This window comes from Pipistrellus kuhlii, unplaced genomic scaffold, assembly GCF_014108245.1.
Source record: "Pipistrellus kuhlii isolate mPipKuh1 unplaced genomic scaffold, mPipKuh1.p scaffold_m20_p_2, whole genome shotgun sequence".
Lineage (NCBI taxonomy): Eukaryota > Metazoa > Chordata > Mammalia > Chiroptera > Vespertilionidae > Pipistrellus > Pipistrellus kuhlii.
Window position 1 is genome coordinate 113,395,556 of NW_023425515.1, and position 25,368 is coordinate 113,420,923.

The 25,368-nt window shown below is 38.2% G+C and overlaps 1 protein-coding gene across 2 annotated transcripts in view; it reads right to left on the reverse strand.

Annotated features, from left to right (window-relative positions):
• SLC35B3 (solute carrier family 35 member B3) overlaps positions 1–9,076 on the reverse strand; it is a 29,264-nt gene extending 20,188 nt beyond the window's left edge. The window contains exons 1-3 of one of the 2 annotated variants that reach the window (XR_004988961.2): positions 8,920–9,052; positions 5,135–5,428; positions 2,560–2,681 (exon numbers count right to left, since the gene is read on the reverse strand). Coding sequence is in view for 1 of the 2 variants with exons in the window: in XM_036443642.2 (XP_036299535.1) it covers positions 2,560–2,681; positions 5,135–5,335 (323 nt within the window). In the remaining variant the exon portion in view is untranslated. Of the gene's footprint in view, positions 1–2,559; positions 2,682–5,134; positions 5,429–8,919 lie in introns of both variants that reach the window. The other variant, XM_036443642.2, reaches the window with a different exon arrangement.
• Between the last annotated feature and the right edge of the window lie 16,292 nt (positions 9,077–25,368).

Here is a 25,368-nt window from a genome sequence, read left to right on the forward strand (position 1 = left end):
TTAAAATGGGGAGAAATTATAGCAAAAGAGAAAAAAAAAAGGAATAACAATTTTAAAATGGAAAGATAAGTGGGACATCTTACTTCTTTTAACAAAACATACATCAGAAATGGTGAATGTTGAAAACAGATCAGGTCACAACTTGAAACCAAAAGGTGTAGTGGGTTATAATGCAGAAAAAGCAGCAGTTGATATATCTAATCAAATGAGTGCCTATAATAATCTGTTACGAAAATCCACGCAATGGTATAAAAAGCTAGCTTTTGAGCTCCTACTAAACACTGCTGTTATCAATGCTCATATTTTATTTAAAAATATTAGCAAAAAGAAATTGAGTAACACAGAATTTCAAAAGAAATTTGCTGTCCATCTAACAAATTGTCAGGATGAAGAAATTCCAAGTAGCAGTACTGTAAATATACCTCAAAAATCTCATCACAAACTACAACAAAAAACTGCAAGAGTATCTAAAATTCAAAGATATTGTAAAAAATGCTATGAAAATAATGCAGCAAGATTTGGACAAGATATTGCCAGAAAGTTGACAAAACAAGTTAACATTCTGTGAAACCTATACAGGACAACCATTTTTGTGTATACCGTGTTTTAATAATATTCATTAACATTTTTTTTTTTGTAACAATATTTAGGTCCATTCTTTTTATGATCTCCAAATTACTTAACATTTATTAATAGAAGAATATAATTTTTTAAAAATTGTATTTCGTCAGTCAACAGTGACTGCTGAGGCCTGAATGAAAAGTATACTGTCAGTCACCAGTGACTGATGAGGTCTGAATAGAAAGTATAGTGTCAGTTACCAGTGACTGACATGGTGCTTAATGTGTTAAATAAATTCAGAGATGAATTATTCTCAGAAATGAATTCAGAAATATGAGATTAGGTGTATTTTCATTATAACAGACCTCCAAAGACGTTTTATAAAAAGGTTTTCCATGGGCAGTAGAATAAAAAGGTTTCAATTCATAATTGTCTTGATTATACATATATTCTCTCAAATCTCTTCACTTTGTTTAAATCAAACACAAATGATGTTATCTTTAAATATGTATGATCATGTGGTTTAATGGTTGGGATAAACATGGCTTTGGGCTCACTCTCCATCTCATTTGGGTAGCTGAGAAGGAGGTGTACTTTTTAAAATTTAAGAAATGCAGTTCCTTTGTCATTTTTCATTAATAGAGACAATATTAGATTCTTTTACTTTAGAAGTAACAGAAGACCAGCAGTTTGCAATAGGTAACGAATCATGGGGTTCCTTATGTATTAGTTTTGACATATATATTTATTTATTTTCTGTTCTATCACCTATGGCTAAATCTTATAGAGTTTCAGAGCATGAAAATAGTGAAGAAGATATCCTCAGATTCAAACATTTTTAATATCACTGCTATAATAATTTATTGGCAATATAGAGAGGTTGAGAGATGAAATTAGACTTACGAAAAAATACTGAAGATACAAACTAAAACATTTAAAATGTTATAGTTATCTCCAAACAAATATCAGAAAAATTTATTAAAGAAAAAAGCTGTAAAAATTTTATATTTTCACTGAAGGATTAAACATTTGTATCAATGAAGACAAAATACCAGTACAGTGTTAGAGTGATTTATTACATTTTAAACTGCCTAACATATATGTGAAATATTTACATATTAGCTCTGATATGTCAGAATAATCACACTTTCCAAATGGCCATTTAAAACATATTGTCAGTCCTAGCCGGTTTGGCTCAGTGGATAGAGCATTGGCCTGTGGACCAAAGGGTCCTGGGTTCGATTCTGGTGAAGGGCACGTACCTTGGTTGCAGGCTCCTCCCCGGCCTGGGCCTTGGTGGGGCTCTTACAGGAGGGCAACCAATCGATGTGTTTCTCTCACATCAATGTTTCTCTCTGTCCTTTCCTCTCTCCCCCACTCTCCCTAAAAAATCAATGGAAAAATATCCTCAGGTGAGGATTAACAAAAACAAAACAAAACAAAAAACAAATAAACAAAAAACCCATATTGTCAAACAAGATTCTTTGGTTTTGATGAAAAGGAATATTATGAAATTTCTCTGATGTCTAAGAATGCAATTTCAGCCACTGAACATTACAAATATGACAATGTTAAGCAAAATATATCTCACAAAACAAAATTTAACTATACATTTTAAAACCCACTACAAAAACAGGTACTGGCATTTCAATTTACTACTTTGATTTAGTAAATCTTTCAGTAATCACACTTATGTCTGTGAGGTTTATAAAAACACACATGTACATATGCTTTCTCATTTCAAAATATACTTACTACATGTTGAGCCTAAATTATATTTCTTATTTGATAACTTATAAAGATTACTTTTTTCAATGTATAATGAAAATATCATATTCATATTTTTAATAAGTTGATTAAACTGCTAAAAATGTTTGGGTATTAAAATGTTTTATTACATTTATTTCATGTATTACACTCTGTATGGCTAAAAACTAAAAATTTAACTACTACTAGTGAACTTAACTGTCAAAAAATAAAAACAAACAAACTACATACCTTCTTCTTTTGTCCTGAACAAGCTGAAGTTCTATTAGGCCAAATATGGAGTAAAATGCAAACTGTACTAATGTAAGGTACCAGCCAAAGGGCTTAAAACCCTCCACTGAAAATATTAATTCCTGTCAAAAGATATATGAATACTGTTAAGTTCAAGAGCACAACCAATTTCTTCCCAATAAATTCCAATAAACACAACATTTTCATAACACTTCTTAGAGGTATAACTAGAGAAGTTAGGAGGCTTTTCCAAAGAACTGACACTAGATGTCCAGGTATGAAAACCAGGAGAAAAATTAAAAGGGTGAGGGATAGCAACAAAGCAACATTATTGTGTGCTTTTTCTCTCTCTCTCTTTTTAAATTTACTGATGTTAAAGAGAGCGAAAGGAAGGGAAAGAGAGAACATGGATTTCTTGTTTCACTTATTTATGCATTCATTAGCTGACCCGACTCTAAATCCTCACCAGCGATCAAACCCACAACCTTGGCATACTGGGACAATGCTCTAACCAACTGAGCTGCCCAGCCAGGGCCTTTCCTTTCTCTTTTTAAAAGATCAAAATTAGAAGAGTTGCCCCCAAAGTGAGAAAGATATCTGATTCAAGAGCTCATTTACTGTTTAAAAAGCATATTCGTAAGAACATTATCTAAAGCCTGTTTTCCTATAAAACTATAATCAGTTCAAATCAATTTAATATTAGTTTTTTGAAATCTTGTGTCTCAGAATATATAAAACTTCTTGTGAGGAAATGGTTATTTTGCCTAAAGATAATATTGTACCATAAAGTATTATTTACATTAACTCTTTAAAACACATTCTTAAAAAGTCATTAAGAGGTGTTCTAATAGTTATTTTACTAAAGCAGATTTCCCCCACAAATATGCATTTCAACTGTATTTCAACTGTATTTTAAATAAATTAAAAAATAAGATTTATATATAAATTTTCTTTCAAAGAAAAACTAAACAGCTTCTAAACAGACCCTGAACTAGACTTTGTACATTTTGGATGCAGTGTAATTTGTCAAATTTAGATTTCATGTTAAGTAAGTCTGCAAAGTATTTAAGATTTCTCTGGTTTATGAACTATAAAATATAAAAATAGTTTGATTAAGTATTTTGGTATTCAGATTATATAAATATATAGCTAACTTCAGTACAAAACTCCAACCATTTTCTTTAAACTATTTTAATATGCAATTATGTGTCATTTAGTAGCAACGTCAATTTCACAATGATAATGGGGTTACAAGCATATTTTTAGTGATTTATCTAATTTTAAAAGAAACTTTGCACATTAGCTATAAATTAAAGTCTCTGATTATTAACATATAATGAAACTTGTACAATAAATTTCTAATTCATTTTCCTTTGCAATGACTAACTTTGCTCTCAAGTTATTTGGTAAAAATGATATTTAAAAACAAAATGTTTTCAGCAAGAATTCTAGATTTTACTTGGTAAAATTTACTATTTTTTATTGTTCTTCACTGTGATATCTGAATTTTTATAGCATTTTGTAGTGCAAAATCAGTTATAAAAATTAACATTTTTAATTCATGTTTTTGTTTTACACTAATACTTTTCATAGCTTTTTTATAAGCTAAGGAATAGTCACAAATCACCTTTATTTATACTTATATTTTATATTTAAGACAACGATTAAGCTCAATCTAATTAATACTGCAGCATATCAGAAATATCTGTGTTTGAAAAAAAAACAAAAACACATCACCCTCCTTTTCTTGAATTACAAAGGGGTCTCTCATGTTAGGGAGTTGCATAAAAAGCTAAGTTGGTAATGGCTGAAATTATTAATGAACTGACCATTAATAATATCAGTCAATTCCAAAATTTTGTTTACACTGGCCTAGATCCTCCCGTCCAGCCCCTGTCTTTGAAGGTCAGGAATTTACTGCTGGTTAAATGTACACAACTATGCCAGAACACAATGCAAATGTGAGTCAAACTGTGGAAATGTTAGAATGTTTGGCACAGTTAAAAAAAAAAAAAGGTTCTGCCAAAGTTAAAATAGAAAAAGAAACTAATAAGAATGAAAACACAATAGGTGTTTCAAAAAAAAAGGATTCAATGATCACAGGATCAAAGCGATACCCTTGGAAAAATATAAAACATCTGTATAAGCTTTTCTCAAAATTGACCTGCTATTATTAAGCTCCAAGAATGAAGAATGAACTGGAATACACCTTTTGTGCTATCATTATAGTAAATTTTTATGGAGAACTATGTGCCAGAAACCAATCAATACTTGAATTATTCATTTTTTAAAACAAATACATGCTTACATTATCTATATTTTATTAAATATTTTTTCATACTTGTAATTTAAGATTTTCTTTGCTCTTTCCCTCACTTAAAATATAGAATTCTGAAATTGTGACCTCTGCGAAGCAGATTTGCTGTTAAGAGGCACTCTTCTACTACTATACTGAAAACTTCAAATTTGTGAATAAACCAGTAACTTATAATGAAAAATATCTTGAACAAAACTCTTAAGTGCTCTTATTGACCATAACTGTTATAATTACCATAAACAAATAACTATTTCTTACCTGTAAATATCCATAAATGAGGTAAAATACAAAAACCCCAGCAACGCATATGAAAAATTGAGTAATTTTGCTAAATCTGCTAAGATTAATGCCAAGCACTACAATGTCATCTATTGACTTGATGTGTGGTGACATTGTTTGGGTTTTGGATGGGACAGTTATAGAAATATATTTCCTGGAGTTGTTGAACTTGAGATCCATTGTTCTTATTTTGCCACATTCAGATTTTCCAAAGGTATCTTTGTTGGTTTCCTCTCCTTTCTTCAGTTTTTCTTTTGCTCGCTGAGCTAAGTCCTAAAGAAGGAAATAGGCATGTAAGCAAAACATTTGAATCATAAAGTATTATGCTCCGAATAATATTTCAAATCACACTTTCTTCCAATCAACCAAAAACATGTCAACTCTCCATCTTCACCTAATAAGGACCATACATCATTAAATTAAGCATATTCCATTCTCATTTCCAAAAGCTAATCTCATATTTATTTTATCAAAGTAAACACACCTTTATGTTGTTATATGTAGAAAAATATAATTAAAAAATATATATATTTTATTAATTTTTTACAGAGAGGAAGAGAGAGAGATAGAGAGCTAGAAACATCGATGAGAGAGAGACATCGACCAGCTGCCTCTTGCACACCCCCTACCGGGGATGTGCCCGCAACCTATGTACATGCCCTTGACTGGAATCGAACCTGAGACCTTTCAGTCCACAGACCGACGCTCTACCACTGAGCCAAACCGGTTTCGGCAGAAAAATATAACTTTTAAAGCCCATGACAGTGTGACATCTTCACATTAATGTCAATTCTTATTTGCAGAAGAGTAAAGAACAACTAATGCTTCTCGTATACTAAGAATAAGCCAGTAACTTATAAAGAAATATATTTGCTAATGACATTTTAAAATAAAGTCAAACAACTGTGAATGACTTAAAAAGCTAGGTTTATGAGAAACTAAAGAAAAGACAATATACTTTAGCAACAGCATAGCATCTCTTAGGTAAAAAAATGCTGTCTTTGGAGATAATAATTTAAAAAGTCTTTAGGGAGGTGTTGTTCAATGGTTGTAAAGTTTTAGTTAAACAAAATGAGTAAATTCTAGAGATCTGCTATACAATATAGTGCTAATAGTTAAAAAAAAAAGGTGTTTGTTGTGCGCTTAACATTTGTTAAAAGCACAGATCTCGTGTCAAGCGTTCTTAATCATACAAACACACACAGAAGGGGAAATAAACTTTTGGAGGTGATAGATGTTTATTACTTTGATTATGGTGATAGTATCACATGTATATGCATATATCCAAATTCATCTAATTGTATATATTAAATGTGCAGGTTATTTTTAAATATATGTCAGTTATACCTCAATAAAGCTGTTAAAAACAAAAGAAAAAAGTCTTTGGGGAAAAAAAAGTCTTTGGGATTGCAAAAAGCTGAGAAACACACAATTTTCTGTTAGCCTGAAAAAAAAAAAAAAAAAAAAAAATCATGAAGGCTCCATAGATAACTGTTGATTTTTTTTGGATTTATACATGGTGGGGCAAAAGTAGGTCTACAGTTGATGTTATGAAAAATAACAATAATTAATAATTATAAGACTAGAATGAACTCTGTTTTGAATACTTAAAACTATAAACTTAAAAGTGTAACATATTAAATGAAGGACTCTACTGAACTTTAGTAAAAACTATTTAATCAATAGTATTCCTCTTCTTTCTAATACTTTATCACTTCAACACACCTACTGGCAACCTTATGAGCCACAGACCTATACCCGACATGCTTAAATCCCTGCAGCACTGTTACTTCTTGGACATCTGTGCCAAAATATTGACATCCATACTGAAATTTTCCACAGAGCATCTACAATGAACATGGAGATAAATCCACTTCTGTTGCTTTTATGAGGCATCAGCACTAGAAAACCTGCCTTTTAAAGCTTGCATTTAGAATGCAGTTTTATTAACCAGAACATCGCCGAAACCAGTTTGGCTCCGTGAATAGAGCATTGGCCTATGGACTGAAAGGTCCTGGGTTCGATTCCGGTCAGCGGCATGTACCTTGGTTGCAGGCACATCCCCACTAGGGGGTGTGCAGGAGGCAGCTGATCGATGTCTCTCTCATCGATGTTTCTAGCTCTCTATCCCTCTCCCTTCCTCTCTGTAAAAAAATCAATAAAATATATATTTTTTAAAAATCAAAACATCATTGGTCAGATGATGTGACTGATGAAGACCCTGTGAGCTCTGAAACCCAAGAATTGTGAGCTTAAATGTTTGTTATATCCCTTCCATTTCAGACATTAATGACACTAATCAACATCTAAAGAAATAAGACCAATGTCCTTGTGGTGCAGGGGGAAAAAAAAAAAAATCAAGCATAAAGTTAACACTGGTTGACATTTTAAATTAAATGATCAACATTTTGCTTTGCTTTAGAAGTTTACAGTAACTCTTGAAACCAAGTACAAAAAAACCCCAGAGCTGTGACTCACTGCCTGAAGCCTCTAACTAAAGATAACACAGATATTTAATGTTAGTTACCTAGAGGCACAAATAACAGCTAAAATTGAATTAAAAAGCAGTATTTCTAGCACATAGTAAATTTAAAAATGTTGTGATAATGTTGATTTACAACGACCTACTGAAGTCAAAAGTATTTCATTAAATTTCTTAATCCAGTCTTTTCCAACCTTAAAAAGAAGTCTCCACAGCAAAAGGATAAAATATGAGGAAATTATGCCATTTCAGTGTAAGTAATCTGAAGTAAGCTTGATTCTGTATTTTGTAACACTCATTACTACAAATAAAAGGATCTTACTATTATAGTTAGATAAAGTGGACTCTGGATTCTAATCATGACCTATGGGGAATGATTATAAAACAGAGAATAATAAATGCGGTCCCAATTCTTTGTACACATATCATTACACAAAAGAAACCATGGGGTACTTTTTGAGGTTACTCTTTTTTTTCCAAGCGATAAAGCTAAACTTAGGATTTTATCTATAGATTTCATATATATTAAGTATAAGACACACTTATATAAATTATTTTCAAATGCTGCTATCTCTTTCTCTTCCAAGTCACAAACTATCTCAATTCACTTGGAAAATGTTTATCCCAAAAACAGTTCTCGACATCTGCTATCCTGATTATGTCCAACACTAAAAAAATCAAAACTCTTAGCACACCAAATCTCCAGGCCTTCGTTCAACATTGAAAAGAAAAATAAAACGGTTGGGGAGAGAACTGAGCTGCAAAGATTGGAGGATCAGCATAGCTTCCAGTGCAGGTTTACGACACGAATTTAATAACCTGTAAGAACAAACACCTTGCACTGTTAATCAAACGGACTGCAGTGACCTACGTAACGCGGAACCCGGAAGCAGCTCCTAACTCAGCTGCAGGCTCGGACCGGGGACGGACACTCCCCCGAGTCTGCGAGGCCCTGAGCGGGGCCGCGGGCCTGCGACCCGGGCACCAGGCGGGAGGGAGGGAGTCCTTGCAGGCGGAAGGATGGGGCGAGAGCAGCGCCCCTCCCTAGGAACCATGATGGCAGGTTTCTGATCCGCACAGAGGGAGTGACCCGCGCTCTCCATCCCAACCCCCGCCGGTGCCCCAGGGATGAGGGGAGGTTCCCGGGGGCCCCGGGGGCGGGGCGGTCGGGTCCCAAATAGGACGAAAGGCCCGAGAGGCACGTCCACTCGCCTTCCGGGGACCCCAGACTGGGTGGTGCCAGCCAGAGAGCGTCTCCCCCTCCCATGTCCGTCGCCATCACCTCCTGCTTCTCCTCCGCTTGGGCTAATCGTGCACCTTCCGCCAGGTTGCCGCCTCCGCGAACAGGTCCTCGCGGTGCCGGCGCCGCGCGCCACTTCCGCCTATGTGTCTCTGCGCGCGTGCGCAGTCCTACGGCCCCGCCCCCCGGGTGGCCTCTGGCCAAGGTCTGCGCTACCTCTCGCGCATGCTCTCTCTCCTCCAGGCGCGCCCACTGGATGGGCCCAATGGTGCGAGGACTGCGCTCCTCACCCACTAAAAAGGCCTGGGTGCGGTGACCACCAAGGGGGTCAAGTGTGCTCCGCTTGTTCCTGGGTCCAAGCCTCAGCTCTGCAGCCTCATGGTTAGCAGGGGCCTGGGACTCCCTGGCTTCTCCAGCCCCTGGGCGCCCAAGCAGGAAGAGACCTGTTAATGGCCCTGCATTGCAATTTGAGAAGGCGGCCAAGAGGAGAAAGATGACCCCGCATTTAGAAATCTTTGGGGTTCTCTCTTTCCTCTACTGGATCCTAATGAGATGAGGCAAAGTCCACATGCCTTTCTCTGCTTCCATGTTCTTACCTGACTTGCACCTGCTTTCTCGTGTAAACGGACTGAGGTAACACTTGGGTTGCCTCTGACGGACTTTATAGTTCAGCTTGTATCAGAATCCCGGTTCTTGCAACACAACAGACGTGCTGCCAGCATTGTTTTGACAGTGTCACTTACTGCTCAGAATGTAAATTCCATAGCTTGACCATCTATCAAACTCTTAAACATCTACCTTGGGTTTAGAGCTACATCTGCAATTATTGGGAGGTAATGATGTGAAAAACCAAGATGGGACGGATGGGTGATAAGTTGTTTTTAGTTAACACTAAAATGATACTGAAGGCACAGACTGCTAGGACAAAGCTGGAACATTTTTGAGTGCATGCTTTGGATAACTAGAAAGGAATGAATTGGATTAATATATGTTTAATCCAGTCAGTTATGTAAAACTTTTAAAATCTCGCAGGCATTATACAGAAAGAGCATGTGTGTTTTGTATTGGGTGTTTGGTTTCTGTTGAAGATAACACAGATATCTTCCATTGTAAGTGATGGGTGTGGCCAGGCATTTTCATTTATCCTTATTGACTAGTAGTAGGCAATTAGACAGGAGCAGAGCAAGGACAATGGCCAGGTGCAGAAGGCCACCAGGGCAAAAATCTCAGGTGCCTAGCAAAGGACAATTATTGGGTGTAACCCTCTCCCTCCCAGGGTGACCTTTTCTTCCCTAGCATATTGCTGGTCATTTGGTTTGGACCCCCTGATCTTTCCTCCCTAGAGATAACATCTAGGCCTCAGTTGTATTCAGCTCTAGTCCCAGAAAAGCAGCAAAACCAGACAAGGTATGCCAAGGCTGACCTCAGGACCAGTTGTATTGGATAATGACCCTCTGCCCTGGTGCCACCCAATCAATCAGAGGAGGCCCAGACCCTGAAAAGACACACCTGGAGAGCTGATGGATAATCTATTAAGATCTTCCTCTGGGACCTCCCCTAAGATCTCCACTTTTGAAACCCTTAGGATGGAGGATCCAGTGAGCTCTCCCTCTAGGAGCAAGCCCATGCCTTTCCCTCCTCTCCCCCTACCCTTCAGGTGGTTACCATTAGCTTCCTTAGTCCCAAACTTTGCCTCTATAACTTGTTTCCTAAACCCATTTCTTTTATGAGTTACTTCTTCCACCTCTGTGATTTGATAAATAGTGTTCTCTTAAAGTTAAGACTTGGCTCTGAATTCTTTCCTAGCCAGAACTCAAGTACTGAGGTTGCTGAACCCAGGTTTGGTTTGACCCCAGTGGTCTAACGCCTGCTGTCATTCCTGCCACCTACAATAGACAGGTTAGGTAGGTGTTATAAGCATTTTATAATGTTGAAATTAAGGCTTGGAGAATAAAAATTGCTTAAAGAGATAGTAAATGAGAAAGGCTTTCAGTGATCCATACTGTTACCAAATGAAGTGGATTTAATACTGTTCAGCATTTAAATAATTTATTGAGCTGTATTAAATAGACATGAATATAGATCATATACATGATCCATCATTTAAAAGTATGAGCTCTCTGCCCTCAAGGAGTTATGGATACACACGACAAAAAAAAAGTAAATGTTGGTGCAAAACAATTTACATTACAGGAGGTGTCATAAGATACCATCCACTCAGGCATGCACGATTGCAGTAACCTAACGGGTCTTTCTGCTTCCCTTTATTTCTCTATATGCCAAATTCATTCAGCAGTTGGAATGATCCTTTCAGAATCTGTGACCAAATATACATGTTCCTGCTGAAAGACCTTTTATGGCTTATAGTTTTACTGATTAAAGTTCAAAAACCCTTATGTGGCTTCTAAGAAAGAACTTGATGTGGATGGACCACAGCTACTCTTCAAAAGCCATCCAGCCCTCTCCAAGCATACTAAGCATCAGTGCTCAGGACTTACTCTTCCTTCTGCATGGAATGCTGCCCTCCCCAATGTTTGCAACACATACTTCCTCATTTTCTTCAGGCCACTGCTCAAAGGTAACTGATCAGACAGTTCTTCCATGAGAGCTAACCCCTGCAAGCACACACACATACACACACACACACACACACACACACACACACTGTCCTCACCCTGCTCTACTTGTCTTCATAGCAGTTATGATCACTTCCTACATATTTATTGTCAGTCTCTCCCACATCTTTTTATTGTCATTGTTGTTAATCCTCACCGGAGGATATTTTTCCATTGATTTTTAAGGAGAGTGGAAGAGAGAAGGAAAGACAGAGAGAAACATCCATGTGAGAGAAACACATAGATTGGTTACCTCCTGCATGAGCCCCGACCAGGGCCAGGACCTGAGGAGCCTGCAACCAAGGTACATGCCCTTGACTGGAATGGAACCCGGAACCCTTCGGTCCCCAGGCCAACACTCTATCCACTGAGTCAAACCGGGGCTAGGGCTCCCCCACATCTTTTGTGCTGCTGCAATTTCGCTCCACAGAACAGGAATTTTGTCTCGTTTATTCACAGCTTTACTGCCATCATCAAGAACAGGGACACAGCCTCCACTCAGTAAATACCCCATGAATGACTGTGACTAAGTGCCAAGTGAGTGTTAAGGCCACCAGAGCAGGAATAAGAAGCAGTAAAATGTTGACTGGAGTGGATTATGAAAGCTTCCTTCAAAAGGCAGAACCTAAATGAGGGTTCAGATAGGTTTGGTATGGGGAAAAGAGGGAAGAAAGGGTAGTCCAAGCAGAATCAACCAAAATAAACAGGCATTAGACAAGGCAGTAATCCAGTCTATAGAACTGCTAATATGCTGATCTCTAAAAGCATAATTAAACAGGAAAACTGCTAATAGCTGATCTGTGAAAATTCACCTTGCCTCCCAAGGGCTAGTTTCCCTTAGCAAGACCATTTTGTAAGGCCCTTTGAGGGCTTGTCAAGCGGTCCTGGTGAAACTGAGTTCTAGTTGCCCACAGCAACAACTTTAATAATACACTCTTGCATCTTTTATATTTCCTTCCTATTTTCCTCACTGGTTCTCACTAGGATCACCACCCAAATGATCTTAAGTAATTGTCTTAAGGTTGCATTTGTGGAAAACCACGTCAGTAAAGTTGGTGTAAGAAGAAAACCTCAATGCAGCCTCTCAGGTCTCAAAGTGGGTCACTCCTCACTCAGATGACATCAGGAATACCTTCTTATGTGCTATGGCATCAAGATTGCTAAGGCTTTTCTCATCTGTGGTGCCAGAAGATGAACATGAAACATTAATCTGCATGGTAGTTCTGACACATGAATGGGAAAGGGGCAATGGTACTTACAAGGAAATTTACTGGCTTTTTTTTTTTTTTTTTTTTTTTTTTTTTAAACTTTCATGATCAGCCAGCTATCAACTCAGGGCTCAAAGCAAAGGCTGGAAAGCCTCCATATCAGTATTTAAAGAGACTTTCCTCTCTTGCAGCCTCAGGAAAGACTGCTAAACATCAGTTCAGGATTTAATCATAAGGGTAGCAGGGCTGCAAAGGTGGAGATCTCTATGCTAAAGTCAGTGCCCTGATAGGGGATGAAAGGGACTGTGAGCTCTAGGAAGGGGACAACTGTGTGGGCAATACCAGGAACCAGGAACCAGGAACCACTAAGTCCCCATGAGCCTCTTGGGATGGTGGAAGCAATCCTTTCCCTTTGATCAGGAGAACAACTTTCCCTCACCTGAACATCATGAAAAAACTTCATCAGAGACAGGTGCCTGACAAGATCATGATTGTTCTCAAGGTCTGCTCCAACATCCAATTATTGTCTCCAAACCAAAAATTAGGGTCAGCTCTCAATACAGCCTGAGTGGGGAAGTGCAGCCCACTTTGGGGAGGAAATAACTGTGTCACGTGAAGCATCACTAAAGCTAGCTGGTAATAACGAACAACAACTATGAGACCACTTGCTGGAATCCAGGAGTAAATGTAGCAGGTATTGGACTTGGGAGAGAGGAAAAGGGAATGGAATATCAGGCTGGATAAGGGAGGATTTAATGACATAGGAGCAATCTCTATGGCTCAGAATTTAATAGGGGGTGAGGACACCTACAGTTAGTCCCAATGCCCTGCGGAGACAATTCCTTGAAGCTTGAAGGCAGAAAGCCTATAGTAAATGAAGCAAGGATAGTGAAATGACCTTGATAATATTGAGGAAGGAATCAGAAGCCTCAGGGTGATGGTGCTTTTAGAATGAATTTGTTATGTGAGAAGAAATAATACAACACCTGCCCATGTTCCCTGGGAAGGCTTGGTGGACACTGCCTTCAATAAGGAAAATACAGAATATATTGGTGAGAAGGATGCTGGCATCTCTGAGAAGCTTAGTGCCCTCTGCAAAACAAGGCAAAATTAGAAGATGCATGTATCTAGGATCCTTAATAACAAATAGGGACGACTTGGGTGATATAATTCCAGAGGAGCAATAACCTAGTGACCAATCGAAGCAAGATGGATGAAATAACCAAAGCTAGCATCAGAGCCAGAATAGCAACCATGTTCCCTTGGTCTACAGGCTTATAATCAAACTGTTCCTAAGGGTGAGACCGATGTGTATCTTGAGAATATTGTTTGCCTTGATTTGGACAGAACAGTGGGCACTTGATAGTCAGTTAGTATGGAGTGAGACATGGCCTGGTCTCTCCCTCCTGAATAGTGTCTGTCTTTGGTCAGGGGACAAGAAGGTATAAAATTGGCAGATTGGATACAAGAAGTTCTGGGGAAGAGGCATGTGGATTTGCCTAAGGGATGGGCACAAAATCTTGAATCTTTGTGTCTCATTTTTGGCCTATGTAAAGCCCTCCTGCAGGGGAGGCACTCAGTAAGCAGGTAGTCAGGATGACTTGTCCAATGTGTGTTAGCCTTTGTTCTCAGCTGCTTCAGCGTTTGCCTGATATGCTCACATATGGAAAAACCATGGGGTTAAGGAGGGGCATATACCTGGCCAAGCAGCTAAAGCTCCTACTGACTAAAGCCGGTGCAGCAAAGATAGATGGTACATTCCAAAAAAGGAGTAGCAAGCCACTTGCTTGATTACATAAAAGCCCTTCTTTCCTGGAGAGAGCAGTGGTTCCTCTTTGTGTAATTGACACCTCTCTTGCTGTGACTCTGTTCTGTTCACAGTGCCTCTGCCAGCACTTCAGTCTGATAAACTTCCAAAAACCTGATTTTTTGACATATTGCATCTGACTGAGGGACCCTCTTTATGGTAAAGGATGTGTGACAATGGACACATGATCATGGGATCTACTGGTCCTACTATACATTGCATCATATGGAGGCAACTGGCCTAATAGGACAATGCCATGATCTAGTGAACATCAAGTCTCCTCAGGGACAATACATAGATAGAGTTGGGAGGTCATTGTCTGAATATTTATAGGCAAAGAAACTGCAGCTGACAGATATGGTCTTGTGCTTCCAGTAACTAGAATATATGCATTTGGGAGCCAAAATGTGGAAATAATATTGATTATCTTGCACAATGCTTCCCAGTGACTCAACTGCAGAATTTGTGCTTCTAATTTCTCTACTAATTAGATAAAATCTTGAGAAAACTCTTCTACTATGGACTTTAATAGTAATAGGAGTCAATGAATATATGCACCACTTGATCATTTGTATGCCTCACACTAGTGGCCAAGAAGATGGAGAAGAAACCTGGGTTCTTAGCAGGACCTGCTTCATAGTAGACCCTGAGTATTATGAATGTTGCTCCACCTAGCGGGGACAAGGGGAGTATGTCTACAAAGATAGAGGATTCACTGGAGTGTTTCTCTTGGTGTTGCCACGCTCAGTCAAATTGGTGAAAAGGCATTTGCAGCAACAATGACCTAACAAGGGCAAAACAACTAAAAGCTCCAATGTCTCAGTCACCCCAATAGGCTATCAATCAGTTGTAGTGCTGACCAAGGGTGAGATAAATATAGAATGGATGGTAGATGAATGAGAAAGTAGCTATCAACTACCGTCTCAGGACAGATGGCAGCAGTAGGACCTCTAGCTTATTCTATTAAATATTGAACATTAAATAGTACTTCTGTAGAGACTGAATATTCCCAGTCTCACCCAGTAACTTCCTACTGCAATGTATTGTCTCAAGTTTGCATCACATGTTTTTGTTTTCTGCTTTTCTGATGCTGCAGAAGCCTAAAGAGCTCATTGCACCCTCACCTCTCATACACATACATGCACTTACACACACACACACACACACACACACACACACACACACACACAGAGCTGCTGCTTAGAAGTTTTGGAGAAGTTAACACCTCCAGGCAGTGATCCACCACTGGGGGATGGGCACCTGTGTATAAATGCTCCTGTCTTCTCTTCCTTGCGAGAAGACTTTTGGGAGGCCTTTCTCATGTTTCTCACATTCTTATGTCCTGGGCAATCATCTTTCATAGTATTATATTAAGAGTTAGGTTCTAGAGTAAGACTAATTTTAAATCCTTACACCACCTCTTGCTTGTTGGATGTCTTTTGAGCAAATTACTTCAATCTTCTAAGTCTCAGTCTCCCTATGTATAAAACGAGGATAATAATAGTACTTCATTGCCTAGTTCTTGTGATGGTTCAGTGAAAAGGGATTAAATGGTTAGCACAATGCTTATCATCAGATGAGCCTTCAGTAAATGTCAGCTATAAAATAAAAATATATATTAATATGATTTACTATCATTACACTTCACTCATTTACATATTATTATCACCAGCTGCCTCTTTTCTATTCCTGTCATAAAGAATAACGTAGATAGCATTTTCAAGCTAGACAGTTCATTGGTAGATGTGTGGGTTAGGATGCAGTGAACAGAAAATCTAATTAATTCAACTTTCACTTGCTGTGCCTGCTATTGGGCATTGTGGAGATATCAATGAATAAGACAGATATGGATCCTTGCCCTCACAAAGCTCACACTGTTGTGGTGGAGACAATTATTTACACAAGTAATTATAATGTGATTGGTGTTAATGATAAGATAATTAGCTACAGCCGAAACCAGTTTGGCTCAATGGATAGAGCGTCGGCTTGGGGACTGAAAGGTCCCGGGTTCCATTCCAGTCAAGGACATGTACCTTGGTTGCGGGTATATCCCCAGTGAGGGGTGTGCAAGAGGCAGCTGATCGATGACTCTCTCTCATCGATGTTTCTAACTATCTCTCTCCCTTCCTCTCTGTACAAAATCAATAAAATGTATTAAAAAATAATTAGCTACAGGATGTGATGGGAGTGGTAGACAGTGCTAATGAGGCTGTGGCTATAGATTCAATTCCCTTATAGGCTGGTTGACTTCCTGGCCACAGTCTCTGTCCTGCTCTCTCCCAAAGCACAGAGGTTCACAGAGCTGGGCCACTTGGACACAAGCCCCCATGCTCCTTCTTTCCCAGCACTATAAGTTGTGTCTGAAAAATTCTACATAAAGAGGTAGCATTTGTAATGACAGGGAGAAGTATTTAAGCCATTTAGCATATGGTTTGAGAATACCTTTGTGGACATTTTATTGGTTTGTTTGTAAGAGGAATTTGATAAGTCTCTTGGAAAATTATTCCTAAAATGCTTTCTATGGAGTATTGGTCTCCTTTTGATGCAAATGTCAGTGTTTAATTTTTTTCTTATGGCTATCTACACACACAATATGAAAACAGTTATTCACAAAGATATAAACACCCCTAGTTCATTGCAGCATTATTTACGGTGGCAAAGACATGGATACAACTAAAGTGTCCTTCAATAGATGACTGGATAAAGAATGTGGTACAGCCCTAACTGGCTTGGCTCAGTGGACAAAGTGTCGGCCTATGAACTGAAGGGTCCTGGGTTTGATTCCAGTCAAGGGCATGCACCTTGGTTGCGGGCACATCCCCAGTAGGGGTTGTGCAGGAGGCAACTGATCGATGTTTCGCATCAATGTTTCTCACTCTCTATCTCTCCCCCTTTCTCTCTGTAAAAAAAGTCAATAAAAAAAAGAAGAAGAAGAATGTGGTACATGTATACAGTGGAATGCTACTTAGTATTAGTCTTCCTAACGTGAAGTTCCTTTCATTTCTTAGAGCAATGCTGTCAATAGGAATGTAATGTACACTACATATGCAATTTAAAAATTCCTACTAGCTACATTAAAAGGGTGACATGGAACAATCAAAATGAATTTTAGTCATATATTTTATTTAACTCACCAATAGACAAAAGATTTTCATTTAAAAATGCAATCAGTAAAAAGTTATTCATGAGATATTTCACAATTTATTTTAAGTAAAGTTTTAAAAATCTAGTGTGAATTTTAACTTCTGATACTGTTCAGTTCTGAGGAGCCACATTGCAGGTACTCAAAGGCATATGGTACATTAGACAGTGCAGTTTTAGAGCATTTTGATGAATTTTGATGACATATTTGGAGGAAAATGGAGTTTAAAGTACTAAAGAAAATTGAGGAGCAGGGATCAAAGCTGCATGGAGGAAGGAGAGAAAAGAGAACTATCAGGTTAGGATGGCTTAGAAGAGGCTGTGGGGACAAAACAGATATCTCATTGGAATTAACTAATTATACAGTAAGTATCTAAGTTGCAATTCCACCACTTCAGCTTCCTAAAAAGCTTTGGTAAATCTGCATTGCTCAGTAATGCCTTTGCGTAGGTGAATTATTTCAGGTGAATTTAAAGGAGGCTAAAATCTGTGGCCTGCTTGGGTTGGGTAGTACTTGAGACTGCTACCAGGGATGTAGGCCTGAGTGGGTGGAACATTGAGTAATTCCTATTTTGTTCAAGGTAAACGTCTTCCTCATGCAGTCCTCTAACTTAGAGCAATTCTTAAAGGGTAGGGGTACTAACTGTTCAACCTACACAACCTTTCCTGAAGGCTGATCGTTATTTCATGGCTGCAACCAGCTTCATTTTGAAACTGAATTCTATAGTACTGTACTTTCCATTCTGTTGGTGTCTTGGCTGCCCCCAGTGGACACAAGATGGCCACCACAAGATGGCCAGCAGGGGAGGGCAGTTGGGAGGGACCAGGCCTGTAAGGGAGGGAAGTTGGGGGAGATCAAGCCTGCAATGGAGGGCAGTTAGGGATGACCAGGCCGGCAGAGGAGAGGAGTTGGGGGCAACGGGTCCTTCAGGGAAGGGCAGTTGGGGAGGCCCTGGCCTGCAGGGGAGAACAATGGGGGTGGGAGGGAGGAGAGAACCAGGCCTGTAGAAGAGGGCAGTTGGGGGGGACCAGGCCTGCAGGAGAGGGCATTAGGGATGACCAGGCCTACAGGGGAGGGCAGTTAGGTGCAATCAGGTTGGCAGGGGAGCAGTTAGGCATCAATCAGGCTGGCAGGGGAGTGTTTAGAGGGTGATCAGACTGGTAGGCAGAAGTGGTTAGGGGTGATCAGGAAGGCAGGAAGACGAGTGGTTGGGAGCCAGCAGTCCTGGATTGTGAGAGGTATGTCGGGCCTTAACGGGCAGTCAGACATCCCTCGAGAGGTCCCAGATTGGAGAGGGTGCAGGCTGGGCTGAAGGACACCCCCCCCCCCCCGTGTAAAATTTCATGCACTGGTCCTCTAATATATTCATATGTATTATCATTATTCTTTTAAAAAATCCTCAATTAATGAGTTTAAATCAGTTTTTATGACCATAATTTAGCTGTCTTTAGTTTAATTTCATTACAATAGACTTTAAAAAAAATCCTCAACCAAGAACATGTTTTATTGATTCTAGAGAGAGAGGAAGGGAGAGTGAGAGAGGGAAGAACATTGGTTGGTTGTCTCCTGTACGTGTCTGACCGAGGATCAAACCCCCAACCATTTTTGGTATTTGGGATGATGCTGCAACTAACTGAACCACCCGGTCAGGGCACAATAGACTTTCATAACATAAGTTTTTTGTTATTTCTTTGGATATATATATCCAAAGTTGTGTATATATAGTTTTTTGTTTATATTGTGATTATCATAATAATTACTGTTTTTTAACTTTTTTTATTGATTTCAGAGAAGATGAAAGAGGGAGAGGGAGATAGAAACATCAATGATGAGAGAATTATTGATCAATAGCCTCTTGCACATCCCTTGCTAGGTTTTGAACCCACAACCTGGGCATATGCCCTGACCAGAATTGAACCAGTGACCTCTTGGTTCCTGGGTTGATGCTTAACTGGCCATACCAGCTGGGCTGTATGTGATTATTTTAATGTCACTTAGGTCTTGAGAGCAAAGTAAATTCTTCTAGAAATAGAATAGCTAGCTTTTATTCATTTACATTTAAAATAATCTATGATAGAAGTAACATGGAAAAAGAAATATTACTTAAGATATCTTATAACAGTATTCTATTAGATTAGTCAGGAGGAGGGGGGAGGCTGAAGATCAACATAGCTTGGAAAAACATGGTAGCATTTGCTTTATTCTGTTTTAACATGCTTTGATAAAGAAGATGGTGTTCTTTCTTACCTTTTTTCCTCCCTTTTTTTTTGTTGTTGTTGTTGTCTTATGTTGGATCAGTGTAATGGAATAAAACAGTATTTTTCAGGCTTATTAGGAAACAAAAGTTCCATTCACATATGTGGCAGCATAAAGAGCAGAAGTGCTGGGGAATGAGCATATCTTGTGTCACAATACATTTAAACATTAGCTATCAGCTCTATTTCTAAGGGTGTGCTGCTGAGTATAACCTCTCTGAATACCTGACTCCTGGGAGACCTCCTGCACATCACTTTAACAAATAATGGTCCCAGGATCTAAAAGGCCACTCTGTTTGTTTTTTAAAATAAATGGCATTTTCCTTTTATATTAACAATCATTCTTGATAGGAGCTTTGAAAATACCAAAAGTTGCACACAAGCTGCGTCTTCTCATTAATGTGGTATGGGTGGCAATATTCACTAATTATTATCCATTATTATTGCTATTGGTTCTGAGACTGAGTAGGGTGTCACTATTCCTTTAAAAGCAATGTATTGCCACAGTATGTTCAGTTACTGGAAAGAGTAAGGATTATCTATTACAATGCTACATTTTTCTTTGGCTATTTGTTCGGAATTGACATTTGACATGCTGGCATACTTTACCTCTTAGCACAAGTAACATGGGAGGTTTTTATTGCTTTGCACACATTTAGAGAGGATAGGCTATTTGGACAATTTAAGTAGCCAACTCAGTTTTGTATTGCATTACCTGCTTTAAGCAAGGTGATTCCTCTGAAACACATTCTGTTACATAAGAGAGATGGTAATAATGAAAACATTCATTCTTGCTTCCAATCCAAGTATCCTGCTGGGATAAGAGTTTTGTAACAACATAGTCTGACAGATGGTTAGTCTATAAGCTTTTCAGCAACAAAGTGATTGTAAATAAACTGAATTGGACTTGTTTTGAGATAACACTTATCACTAGCTATGCATCTCTATTAACTTCTATGTGAAACTACATATACATGCATATGTATATTATACTATGCATGTTCATGAGTGTTAAATGCTTTTGGTAGAGTTGTTTAAAAGGCCTTTATTCATTCTGTGAAGTAAGCAATTTTTATCAAGGCATGCCTGAAAGTAAATCTCATTTCTGTACATGTATACCATAGCTATAGTATTGATGATTTTTGATTAAATTGTGAGGGGACAGTGTAGCAAAGTAAATACTACCTGGAAATCCAAAGATCTGAATTTGAACCAAGGTTCTTCCACTCTCAGGTTCCATGACTGTGAGAAGTAGCATCCTCCTAAAGATCCCTCATCATTCTTCTGTTTGGTAAGTAGCTGAACAGTTCTCCTTCTTGAGGCACCACAACTCCTATATTCACTTTTATTTGCTTCTATTGGTGCAGTCGTCACACTGTGTTTGCAGTTTTGTGCTTCTCCCCACTGTCCTACTCTTTTACTGGGCTGTGTGCTCTTAGAAAGTAGTGACCATGTCATATGTATAATCCCCACTATCTGATACAGTGCTTGCTGTATAAGGGATATTCAATGACTATATGGCTTAATTAACAGATTTGTATATGAGGGAGTTGGAATAGAATACTGTTAAAAACTCATTGTTTTCTTATAACTTGATTTTTAATTATAGTTATTTAATACAATTGGCATTTCCTTCTGACATCTTTTACAGATACTGAAAATCTTTCCCCCACTCTTGGTGGCCAGAGCTGGGTAACATATATCTGGCAAATGAGATGGAGAGCAGGGGTTTGGATAAGATACCTATATTTTTTGCTTAAGCATCTGGAAATGTAGGTATCCATTGTTTGTTTATTTATTTGTTTTCTCTCTCTCTCTCTCTCTCTCTCTCTCTCTCTCTCTCTCTCTCTTTCTCTCTCTCTCTCTCTCTCTTTCTCTCTCTCTCTCTCTGGTGGGAAGATTAAGAGTTCCATTTCATATATATTAAATCTAAGATGTCTATAAGACAAAATTAAGAAGTCAGGAAACAGTTGGATATTTAAATCTGGACTAAAAGAAGGAAATGAAAATGTACACAGAGCAAAGAGATGTTTAAATCTGTGGAGTAGTTGGTTTGACTTCAGGGCCATGGAAGAGAGGCAGCAGAAGGAGGCTGGTGCCACACTCTGAAGAACCTCAGTATCTCAGAGCTGGTACCAGAGCCAGCCAAGGAAAACCCTGGAAGGCAGGGGTAGGAGGGAGGGCAGAGTGCTGTTTTGGAAGCCATACGGCTGTGTTTTTTTTTAAGAAGGAAGGAATGGTTAACTGTGTCCTGTGTGCCAACAGGTTGATCAAAATAAAGATGTGAAAGTGGTTTCAGGATTTGGGACGGCAATTCTGCGGAGTGGTGCGGAAAGAGGCTGAATCACAAGAGGCCGAAGAGGGACGTGAGCAAGTAAAGACAGCAAACACAGCTCCTTAGAAGAGTTTGGCATGAAGAGGCAAGGATAGCTACCAGGCGAGGTAGGGTCAAGGAGAATGAGGCTAACGCCAGAAGACACTATAGCCTGAAGCACATCTATATGTTAATGGAAACTTACCCTTAAAAAAGGAGCATAGTTGATAGTGCAGGAGAATGAAAGTACAGATGAAAATGTAGAATTCTCAAGAACAACATACCCATTTATGCACATCTATATGTAATTTTATAATTAATTACTTATTGGAATATACATAGGATGTCCATTTTTTGGTGAGACAGTTTTGCTAAGTTAAATCCAGACTTTTAGAGACAGATTGTTGGGGTTTCAAATTAGCTGTGTGACCTTGAAGAATTTATATAACCTCTCTGTGCTCCACTTCCCTAATTTTAAAAGGAAGATAGTAATACAACTACTCACTCATGGGTTGTCATCAAGGTGACCTAAGTTAACATATGCAAAGCAGTTAGAGCAGTGCCTCCTACATGGTAGATAATCTGTGTACCAGGTACCTACTAGTGTGCTGGTTTTGGTTCTACTACGTAACCTAGGCAAAAGGTGCTGCCCTCAGGAAAAAATTATTGATTTAAATTTTATTATTATTTCTCCATTTGTCTTGGGTTATGTGAAGAACTTTATAAAAACTGTTATATATTGAGATGAAGCCTGAAGTAACAAAGTGAAACTTACATTTTGGATGATAGTTTTTGAACATTAGTAAAACACAATTGGATAATATTTGATGTTTATTATTTTCTGCTTGCTGGAACTCTTGTCCTGAAACATAAAATTATGCTAGCTAGATATTTATCAGAAAGCACCCAAAAATATTTGAGGGCAAGCAGTTAAGGTACTAAATTAAAACACAGTATGAGATGGAAGGTGGATACGAATCTTGTACTACACACAGAGTGCTTTCCTCTTTCCTCGCTGAGTGTTAATTCCCACCCAAGACTATCTAGTTGTTTGCAGGAGTCCGCGAAGATAGAACATTTATAGGAATTAATGCTCTGTGGGTATACAAGGCACTGGCCCTGAAGAACTGAGAAAGCATGAATAAATGTATTCCAATTACAGGCTAATGCAGGTAATGGGTTTATGGTGCTTAGAGGTCTGCATCCGTCCTCTGACAGCCCGCAGACATTAGGAGCCCCTCATGACTCGCCTGCAATGCAGGCATTATGGAGTGATTTTTACTTTACTGCCTTTTCCATCAGATCATCCCCTTTCCTTCACACACAAGGTTAATTCACTTCTTGATCACATTATTTCCTCGCTGCTCTTTGACAATATAAAAATTCTGAGTGGACAGCTCAATCCCTCTTCCATCTCAGATTTGATTGTTATGGTATTGCCTGGCGTCCCTCAGAGGCCTCCAGCAGCCTTTGCTGCACTTTATGACACTTAAATGGCTTGGCTACAATTTCTCCATCTATTCACGAAATGCTGTTAATAACTCATTTCCAAAGAGGCCCTTCTTTATGTCTTGGCATTAAAGGAATTTTTATTAGGTGCCAGGATAGGTGACACACAGCCCCAGTAACCAAAGAGTTAATTAATCTGTTGAAATTTATTGCCTTTTATACTGCACTCAGTGTGACAGTCCCTAAGAGAAACAGACACTATATTTACAACCCGGGCTGAAATATTCAGTAATATAGTCTGCATACTGACCTACTCCATCAGTGTATGCCTTCTGCTGAACATCCATTAATCACAGAAGATGAATTTGCGTAATCTATCTTCTTTTTTATTCTGAGATTCCAATAAATATTGAAATAATAATTTATTGATTACCTTGCAATATAAATGTGTAGTAAAGTCACCCAAGACATTTGCATGATAATGCATTTTGGAAGTTCTTGGCATTCTATTGGAAAGACAGGAAAAACTGTGATAAGAGTTACATGGAATACTCTTGTGGGCAAACACCAAATAATTTTTTATTGTGTGTGGAGAAATGGTAAGGTAGACTTTGAATTATGGAAAATTATAACCACACTCACAATAATTACATTCACCAAAGTAAACAACATGAGTATTTAGCACATTTGCACATTTTCTTCTTTGTGTATTATTGCCAGAATCTTTTAGATCACAAATAATTTCTTTGTGCCGCTTTTTATTTGCACACCCCCTTCTTTCTTACACTTATGGGGCAAGGATGAAAAAGGAATTTTGATGCTATCTTCCATTTAATTCCAGTAAAATCTGGAACTATTAAAAAAATTCTTCAGGTTGAAACATGTACTCCTAGAACCGAAGTTTAGATAATGATTTGGGTACTCATCTTAATTCTGAGTTCAATTCTACCAGTTTTATGAGTTTTTGCTGTTACTTATGGGGAGGATTAGTTTAATCATAATTTTAGGATCATGATACTTTTTGCATGAAATCTGATTTGGTCCAGAAACATTGGAGAAGTGTCTAAAAGATGTTTTAGATCATTGAAATGTGGGTCAAGGATAATCACTGTTAAAAAATGGAAAATTCTAAATGTTATTGTATGTGGATACATTGTAAGTGATTATGCTGTGCTGGGTAAACCATCTGTTCTGCACAGGCCTCACCACCAGGGGCGCCACACATTAGGATTTGTTATCCGTGCAGTTCTACTTGAATTCAATCAGCGCAGTTAAGGTAGCCCTAGTTCTGGTCTCCATAATAATTTATCTCAGTTTTGGGCAAGTCTTTATGATCAAGATAACTCTTCAGAGTGGATGAAATTCTAATGTGTGAGGTTTATTTTCTAGTGCTTTTCTGATAAGGTTAACCAGATGGTGAAATGTAATAGCTTGGAAGATCTACTTTTGATATACAGTCAATCATTTCTGCAATGATAAAAAAAAAAAAAAAAAAGCAAAGGGAACAGAGCTTTTTGTATTTTCTTCTTGGTTATGAAATTGAAAATATACTTTTTTAGAGGATAAAGAAGTATCTCATTATAATTCTCCTGACATTTAAATCGCTTAGCTATATATTTATAAAAGAGGACAAAGTATTTTGAAAAATTTGCTATAAAATGTTATATGTAGTATAATTATATCACATTTTTAATGAAAAAT